The following is a 9634-nucleotide window of genomic DNA, read 5'->3' on the forward strand; positions in this document are numbered from 1 at the left end:
ATTTCCCTTTTTATATATGGGTACTATTGAGAGCTCTACTCCAATCATCGGGAATTTGTCCCTCTGTCCAGGCTTTCTGAACTATGCAGTGCAGCCACTGTAAGACTTTTATACCACCATACTTCAGCATTTCTGGTCGAATATCATCTACTCCTGCTGCCTTTCCACATTTCAAGCCTTTGATGGCTTTTTCTACTTCAAGTATGGATATGTATTCATGGCTGCATGCCTGGTCAGTATTTTTTACCACTGTGCTGTCATCACTGCTTGTTTCATTTAGCAGTTTTTCAAATTAATTCTCCATACTTCAAGGATATCTTTTTCTCCCGTTTTCATGTCACCTTTATCATCTCTAACTCCTTTTACAGCACTCTTTCCTCCATTCCTAAGCTTCTTCAACAACCTCCAAAATATTTTGCCACCTACTTGATATTTATTTTCTATATGCCTGCCAAAGTCCTCCCATGACTTTTGTTTAGCTAGTTTTGCACAGTGTTTTAGCATTCTTGCATTGTCTCTGTATTCTCTAAGAGCACAAGCTGACTTATATGCCAGGAACTTTTAATATGCTTTCTTCTTTTCCTTCACTGCCTCTTTAACTTCCTGTGTCTACCATGGAGTTCTAATTTTTCTATCCTTGCAGACAACTTCACCACATGCCTCTCTAGCTGAACCAATCAGGGTTTTCTTTAAGGCTTGCCACTGAATCTCCAAGGTTTGATTCCTGTTCTCAAACTCTCATTTTTTCTTCAATATTCTTTGTGTATTTTAGTCTACAGTACACATCTGAGAGCTGCTCAACTTTTTTTCGCTTTAAAACTTTCTTACATGTTATTCTTTTCAATATGAAATTCAATTTTATCCTGCTCAAGACTAAATAGTGATCACTTCCAATTTCAAATCCTCTGTACACTCTGGTGTCCTGCACCAGGGAGAAAACATCACTATCAACAATAACATAGTCAATGAGACTTTTCTTATTCCTAGCCTCTTCTCTCCATGTGAATTTGTGCACATTTTTATGTTGGAACATGGTGTTAGTAATAACCAGTCCATGTCCTGAGCAGAAATCCAACAGATATTTGCCGTTATTATTAGCTTTGCTCTTTTCTCCAAATTTTCCCAAAATATTTTTGTATGTCTCGCAATCATTTCCTACTCTGCTATTTAGATCCCCAACAAGGACCAACTTTTCCTTTTTCATTGTGTCAGTTGCTTTTTCTAAAGCGTCAAAAAATTCCTCCACTTCTACCTTAGTAGAACCTTCTGTGGGACCATAGGCACAAATAAGTCTCATTGTCCAGTTCCCCATTCTCATATTTGCCCACATTACTCTACTTGAGACTGACTGCCATTCAAGAAGATTAGCCTCGTATTTTGTGTTGAATACTATGGCTACTCCTTCTTTTCCTTGATTGTCATTGCCTGAATATAACATTTTGTATTTATTGCTCAGAAAGATCTCACCAGTTTTGGTCTTTTTTGTTTCAGTCACCCCTATTATGTCGATCTGGTACTTATCTAATTCCTCAGCTAGCTCCATTTCTTTGCCATTCAGGCTTCTTATGTTGATAGTACCGATCTTTAACTCTGGTGATGTTGAGTTGGGGTGTGTTTTCAGATTTGTTCCAGTAGCTGACTTTTCGCTGTTCACCATGGTTCCCTGGCGAAAACAATGGGGGCCCTTGTTTAACCGTGTGACACCCCAGCCGGCATGAAATTTTGTCATGTTGTACCATCATTTTTTATTTTAGTTTAACCAATAAGAATACAATTTGGTCAGCTAAATCCCAAATTGCCAGCCCATCCTCATTCGTTCAGTATCCAAGTAGATACCCAACAGGGTGCACCACAAGAAGGCGAGGATTGGACATTAGGTCAGAAGCCCTGGTTGGTTCCCTGCATTCCTTTAAAGGCTATGTGGAGGTCTCCTCTCGCTTATACAGCTTTGACCCTTCCTCTGTTATCATACCGGTCCCTGTCACATCACATACACACTGCATTATCTCTACTTGAATGAAACACTTGCATAATGATCACTCATAATATCCTCTCATAATCTGATTTTGCCTTCCTCACCATGTTTGTCACTTTTTTAATTATTTTTTGTTTGTGCATTATGATGTTTATGAGCCTCCTAATCAACTTTTCCTTATCTGCCCTCCACTACATGAGTTTTTTTCCAGCTTCTGCATTGTTGTTATTCATCCATTTAACTATCACTCGATTTATCCTGCTGACCTGGATATGCAGTCTTCAGTACTAGTTTTCTTAAATACCTCTTGACCATTTGCACACTCCACATATACTCTAATAGAAAATTCTTTATGCTTTGTCACTTCCCAAGTGAAGACTGTCTTCATCAATCACTCGTGCTAACTTAAAACAACACTGGCTCTCTTCTATCGCATGTTGTTTTAGGTAATTGTCTTTCAGTAATTGCATATATTCTCAAGAGCTCACTTTAGTGAGTACGGACATGCCAAACCCGAGGCACCTGAAGCTGGACCATGCCTTACTTCATGTAATATACACCTATTATATTATCTGTAGACTGGTCCCTACTCTTCTTTCCCTCTGTATTTCTCCTCTTCTTGCTCCTTCCCCCAATACTATTAGAGGATTCAAGGGCTAGGTGTGATTCTTTCATGTTTTCTTATTTTCTCACCTCATGTAGTGGGAGTCTGCCTTCTCTCTTTCAGATACCTGTCCCACCTTAATTATGGACACTGCAGTGGGGTGGCAAGCCTGCTGCAGTATCTACCTTTAAACTTCATGAGTAGTATAGTTAAAAGAGACCTAAAAATTGCTACCTCATATAGGACAATCGAAGTGCCATCCCTAACACCTGCCTTATGTGGTGTTAGGGAAGGCACTTCAATTGTCCTGTATGCGGTAGCATTTTTTAAGTCTCTTTTAGCTATACTACTCATCAAGTTTAAAGGCAGATACTGCAGATACAGGTGAGAAGTTTTCAATGTGGTCTGCCAAAAATATTAGCCATATTTCAACAATTAATGTTCAGACACTGTTCAAACCTGGAAAATTAAAAGTGACTGAGAAAGAATTGGAAACATTTAAATGGAATGTAATCGGAATTGCTGAAACCCATTGGCAAGGCAAAAGAATGTTAGAGCCAAAATGCGTTAGAATATATTATATAGGTAGAAAAGATCAACAACAACACAGAAGAGTTGCATTAATTATTAAAAAGCATCTGATCACCTCTCTCAGAAATCAGAGACCAATATCTTCTAGAATAATAGCAGCTAGATTCAAAACAAAAGAGAAGAACATTTATCTAAAAATAATTCAAGTATATGCACTTAATCAATCACATGAAGAAGAAGAAACTAGAATTTCTAGAATTTTATCTCAAGACAAAATAAACACTAAGAAAATAGATATCTTAATCATGGGTGACTTCATTGCTGAGATTGGAATATTCACAGAAGATAAAAGAGAATAATGGGAAAGTTTGGGATCGATGAAACCAATGAACGAGGTGAAATGCTATTAAACATTTGCAAGTTAAATAACCTATTTATTGCTAATATTTTATCACAGAAAAAATCATAAATATACCTTGATCTCCACAAATGGAGAGGTTAAAAACTGTATACCGTATTTACTCGAATATAATTTGCTTTTTTCTCCAGAATTAAAGTTAAAAAAATTGTAGTGTGAGATATATGCAGGGATTTTCTGAAACTAGAGTTTTTCAGGAAAAAACTAAATTGGCATTTATAATTAAATCCTCAGTATTCATTATAATTTATAAAATGGATGCATTTAAATTTTAATTATCAATGTTATTTACGCAAACAGCCACTCACCTTCATCACATGATATATTTGAATCTTTTAGCAACAATGCTTCTGCAGTTAAATTATTTCTGGCAAATTCATGTCCCAAGCTCTCAAAATCCAGTTGCACAACAGTTCTAATGATGGTTTCTTAATCCTAATGCTCATGCAATCCAAGATTGAGAAGAAGTTAATGCTGTCACTGCCACATTTGCTCTACTGGTTGCTTCCATCTGTATGTATATGATTGGTTACTCAACTCAACAAGCCGACGATTGTTGGGTTGAAATGTTAATTCTGTTCAACCGAATTCCAAAATATCTGAAACTGCCATAACATTCACTATCTATTTCTTAAAGTTTTAAACTTTTTTCATGTGCGAACTTTATGCAAAACTTTAATTTCTTTTTCTGTTAAGTAAAATCAGGAGCGCAAAGTATATGCCAGAGGACTAGTTATATTTGAGTAAATCCAGTAGATTATATAATAATAAATAACAACTGGAAATCCTCAATCAGTAATGTAAGAACTCTAAGAAGCATAGATATGGAAATGGACCATGAACTTTTAACAGAAAAATTAAAATTGAAATTGAAAATCACAAAATCAGCTTCACAACTTAAAAGAAGAGATGTTTTAAAACTAAAATCGTAAAAAAGAATATATCAAACTTTTAGAAGAACATCTCGGTGACAATCAAACAGAAAATATAGAAAAGTTATGAGAAGAAGGAAAAAGCATTTTAAAATCGGCAACTGTGGTCCTTGATCATCCCATTAGGACCAATAATGAGTGGATGACTGGTGAAATTCTGAATCTGATTGCTAAAAGAAGAGAAATGAATCAAAAAAATCACAAAAGAAAACTCAATAGAAATATCTGCAGTTTAATTAAAAATGAAATAGATTTAAAATCTAAAAAATGAAAAAAAGGATACCTTGAAAAAGTCAATGTGAAGAAGCCAATAAAAAACATGATTTAAAGACTATTTTCAGAAAACAATACAGGAAATATCTAAAAACAAATGTCTAGAACAATCACACTAATAGATCAAGATGAAAAAAATTACAGGAAACGAAGACGAAATGAAGAAAATATAGTACAACTATTTCACTGTAAACTTTGGAAACAAAAATACAAAACATTTTCCAGAACCTAATGCAAGCTCCATAGAAACACCAAATATTCTTGATGGAGAAAGCTATTGGTTTTGATAATATTCCAAATAATTATGGAAAGAAGACAGAAAAATAGTCATAAATTACCTAGGAAAACTATTTAACAAAATAATTATTGAATAGAAATTTCCTAAAGACTAGAAGATATCAAAAATAATTCCATTACATGAAAAAGGTGACAAAAGATTATGTGCTAACTATAGGCCTATCCCTCTACTTAATCATGCTTACAAGATTTTCATCTGTATTATACAAAACTGAATTAAATCTATGAAGAAATCTTAAAGGAACAAATTGGCTTCAGAAGAGGAACAGTTGATGCAATTTTTGTAATACAGAGATTAGTAGACCTTTCAATAGAAAACAGTTGTATTCTTTATTACTGTTTCATCAATATAAACAGGCTTTCAATACAATATGTAGAAAATACATGATCAAATTCCTTGAAGAAACTAACATAGATCCCTATATTATTAATCTCATTAAGTAATATTTAATGTTATCAAGTCACAAAAGCAATAGTGAAATTTAATAAAATGGAAACAGAAGAAATACATATTGTAAAAGGAGTTATTCAAGGCTGTCCACTTTCATCATACTTATTTAATATATATATATTAGTAATGTTGTCAGAGAAGCTGTAGAAGAATGTACTGGCCTCTCAGTAAATGGAACCACTATAACCCATATCAAATATGCAGATGATATAGTCCTCCTTATTAACAGCGAAGAAGATCTGAAATCCATGATCAACAAAATGAACCAAATTAGCAATAAATATACGAGTATAAATTTCACTAAAACTTAAATAATGACAATAGTAAAGAAAAGAAATGAGTTAATATTGATAATGATAATAATTATATTGAACAAGTAACTCAGTTTAACTATTTAGGATCACTCATCACTGGAGATCTAAATTATATGAAAACAATAAATCATAGAATATGTTTAGGTTGCTCTCTAAAAGCTAAATAAAATTTGGAATAGTAATAAAATAAGTAAACAGCTGAAACTAAAAATATACAACTCAATAGTATTGCCTGTGGCCCTCTACGGATCTGAAAGTCGGATAACAAAGAAAAAAGAAGAAATAAAATTATAAGAGTTTGAATCCAAATGCTTAACGAAAAATAAAACAAACTAAATGCATTAAGAAAAATACTAATCAAATAGTGAGGGATGAACTCACTTACAAAGAATCTAATATTAAACAAACTAAATAAAAAGAGATTAAAATGGTATAGACATGTAAACTGAATGAATCAACAGAGATTACCCTACAGGGACAGAAAACCACCAAACGGACAAGGGGCAGACCAAGGATAAGCTGGATCATTAATATTCAAAAAAAAAAAAAACTGCTAAGATCAACAGCCTTCAAGAACATTCAAGAAAGACTATTAAGAGAAGAATGGAGAAGATGGACTCATGAAATACTCAGCCTGTCTTAAAGGAAGAGAATCAATTGCATATATTCCATTTTTCCCCCCTCTTTCCTTTCCGTACTTAGTTACCATAATGATTATCTGTCCTGTACTCATTAAACTAATTTGCCATTGCAGGTGATTCAACTCTCCTTTTCCATCCCTTAACTTGTAGCAACAACCAACCATACATTTTGTTCTCTTGGCTCTTATATCACACAGCAGACAGCTTCAAATGCATGGTTTCCTGCAGCTATACCTTCTTGCTTAATATCTACTTTTGCTGATTGCAATTCTTCTGTCATTAATAGTACTTCTCCTCTTACCTTCCCTGCATGAAAATACTATTTCTTACATTCTGTCCTTGTAACAATATCTTCAACCATGTCTCACCAATGTCTAAATATTTTGCAAGGTCAAGCTTACCAGAAACTCCTCACCTTTGATTCTGATATGCACTCTCAAAAGGGTGTACACGGTATGTTGATATTACTACGTGATACAATTGAATTATTGCTAACTTCATGTAAACAGATTTCCTCCAAATTAGTCTGTTGTCAGGACTCTAGAATTGTCTAGCATCAAGACCTGATTTGCTAATCTTTCCTCTTCCAGTCTGCTTGTTATTATACTACCTTAGTTTAGATCTGCTCACACATTTCTGAATACTAACAATGCCAAGTTGCTTTCTAATATGATTTACGGATGTCATGTGTTCACTTTACTAAGTTTTCTCATATTTCTTCTGGTCTTTGATCAACTGTTTTATTTCTAACCCAGCTCTCAAATGCATAATTTAAAATTGGTTTGGACACTGTTTTGTATAGAGTTGTGTCAAAATTACTGTATTTTGACTAATTGTCTGTCTTATTCCATATAAGTTTATTCAGTTGACCCCATCATAAACAGTTTTGCTTATTCTTGTGTATTTCTATATTTCATTTGCCATCTTGGCTATATAAAAAAAAAAGTTACTAAATAGTAGAAACACGTACATGTTCTTTGGGTTCTTCATTCAGGATGTAGCTATGTTTTCCACATTCCTACCTATTTTTATAGTCTTTTTATTGCTGATTTTCATGCCAAATTTTTACAGCAGTTATTCAATTTAGTTGAAGAATCCTGCGATCTGGTACTAGATTTATTTAAGAATATAAGATCTGCTTAAAGATCAGAGATTAACATCTCAAATTTTGATATCAGGTTTGATGTTACTTTCTTACATAATGTAAACCATATAGATGACAAATAAGGTGGAGATAGCATACACCCTTGTCTTATAGCTGATTTTATATCAAGCAATAAATAGTCTGAGTTGTAAATCAACAGGAAGGTACAGGAAAATAGTTTGATATAATGTCCTATTTACCATATAATTTAAAATTTTTAACAACTTTTCTCTTGGCACTGTCATATGCCTTTTCCAGGTTAGTATATGTACATTGCCATATCCACCTTAGTCCCATAGAAAAACTGCATTTAACATTTTGATCTTTTTTATTCTTACTCACTTACCCAATATGCAAACAGCTATATGGATGAAATATATCAAATAAGTTATGCTTCATATTCATGTTTTTTTTGTTTTGTTTTTTTTACTTTCTACCACAATGGCATCCAAATATTGTTTTCATTTGAACTGGCACTTCACATCCACATATTTACTGATGTATTCATTGATGTCATTGCTGATATAGTGTTAAGAATGCCTGAAAATTGTAATTTCCTATTCCACTTCCATTCTCTCACTGAACAAAATGCTCTCCAAACAAACGGTTTATATTTAAGCCATTATTATTTACAAAATGTAAATGAAGTTATAATGTGATTTTTCAGTATGACAGATATTTGTAAGTTCAGTTATTTATATCTTCAATACTTGAATATCTTGAAATGCATCCTAAAAATTCTAATGTAATATGAAATAAAATAATTCATTGTAGAGGCTAGTATTTTGCTGTGTACTGTTGTGATGTATAACATATCAGCGATTTACTATCCTCGTGTGATGTTAGTAAATTTTTTTTTTTTTTTTTGCAATAATAATGATTATAGTGAGATAATTCTAATAGTGAGATTTTTGAGTATAACTAGTCTTACTTTCTTGTTTTTATATTTACAGACATTCAAGATTCGCTTTCGCAAAATTATGGATTGCTCCCAAAATTCTCTTGGTGATGATAATGAAAAACTTCTATCTCGACTAGACAGAACAGAAATGCATTTATTTCATTTAGGACAGAAGGCATTACTTCATTTTAAACGATGGCAAGCCAGAAAGATGGACAAAATCAGTACTGCAGATATGGTGTTAAATCACAGAAAAAGAAAACGAATAGAAATATCAATAGAAACAAGTAGTTCAAAACGTTTTTTCACATAATCTTATTTAAAGGACTGCTACAAAGCTACACACTCTATTCAAGTTTGGCTGAACAGTTTTGTAGCTGGATGATAAAGCACTTTGTATATATATATATATTTTACTGAGATCATTTGTATATATACATCTTTCAATTAATTTGTAAAAAAGTTCACTTTCAATTTTTAAAAGTTTTATACTGTACTACATATGTATTAATAAATACAGTTGTGGCTATAAGATATAGTGGACCATGTAGTTTTAATGTTGCAAATTTGAAATATTAAAATATTCAATACATACATACATACATACATACATCTTGAAGGCCCACCTTTCCTAATTTGGTTGTGGGGGCAACAGCTGCAAGAGGAACTTCCAATGGTCACGATCCTCTGCCACCAAGCTCAGGTGTTCTGGTGGGATTCCCAAACGTGTCCACCCAAGGTTTTGGATATAATCTATCCAGCGAGTCCTTGGCCTCCCACCCTCTGGCTTGGCAAAGAGGGCCTGCTGAGGGAGCCTCTCTTGTGGCATTCTGACCTGGTGCCCGTACCAACGTAACAGTGATCTCTCAACACTGAGAAGTAGTGGTTTGGTATTGAGGGTTTCCTGAATTGCAGAGCTTGTGACTCTGTCGAGTCTTGTCAGCCCTGCAACTCCTCAAAGGAACCTCATTTCAGCTGCTTGCATTCGTGTCTGCATTCTTTCGGTCATTACCCAACTCTCATGACCATAGGTGAGGATGGGGACATAGACTGTATTGAAGACAACCAGCTTTGCCTTCTGGCTTAACTCCCGCTTCAATACTACCGAACGGCCAAGCTCCCGCAATATTGAGCTTGCTAAGCCAATTCGAGT

At 33.9% G+C, this 9634-nt stretch overlaps 1 protein-coding gene across 1 annotated transcript in view; it reads left to right on the forward strand.

The window, feature by feature from the left end:
* The window catches only part of Psf3 (DNA replication complex GINS protein Psf3), a 45328-nt gene extending 36340 nt beyond the window's left edge, over positions 1 to 8988 (forward strand). The window contains exon 3 of the mRNA XM_090392207.1: positions 8534 to 8988. Coding sequence (XP_090248333.1) covers positions 8534 to 8794 — 261 coding nt within the window. The 3' untranslated portion in view covers positions 8795 to 8988. The remainder of the gene's footprint in view (positions 1 to 8533) is intronic.
* The last annotated feature ends 646 nt before the right edge of the window (positions 8989 to 9634 follow it).

Source organism: Typopeltis vanoorti, chromosome 1, assembly GCF_054136105.1.
Source record: "Typopeltis vanoorti isolate ZY-2024b chromosome 1, IOZ_Tvanoo_1.0, whole genome shotgun sequence".
NCBI classification, from domain to species: Eukaryota; Metazoa; Arthropoda; class Arachnida; order Uropygi; family Thelyphonidae; genus Typopeltis; species Typopeltis vanoorti.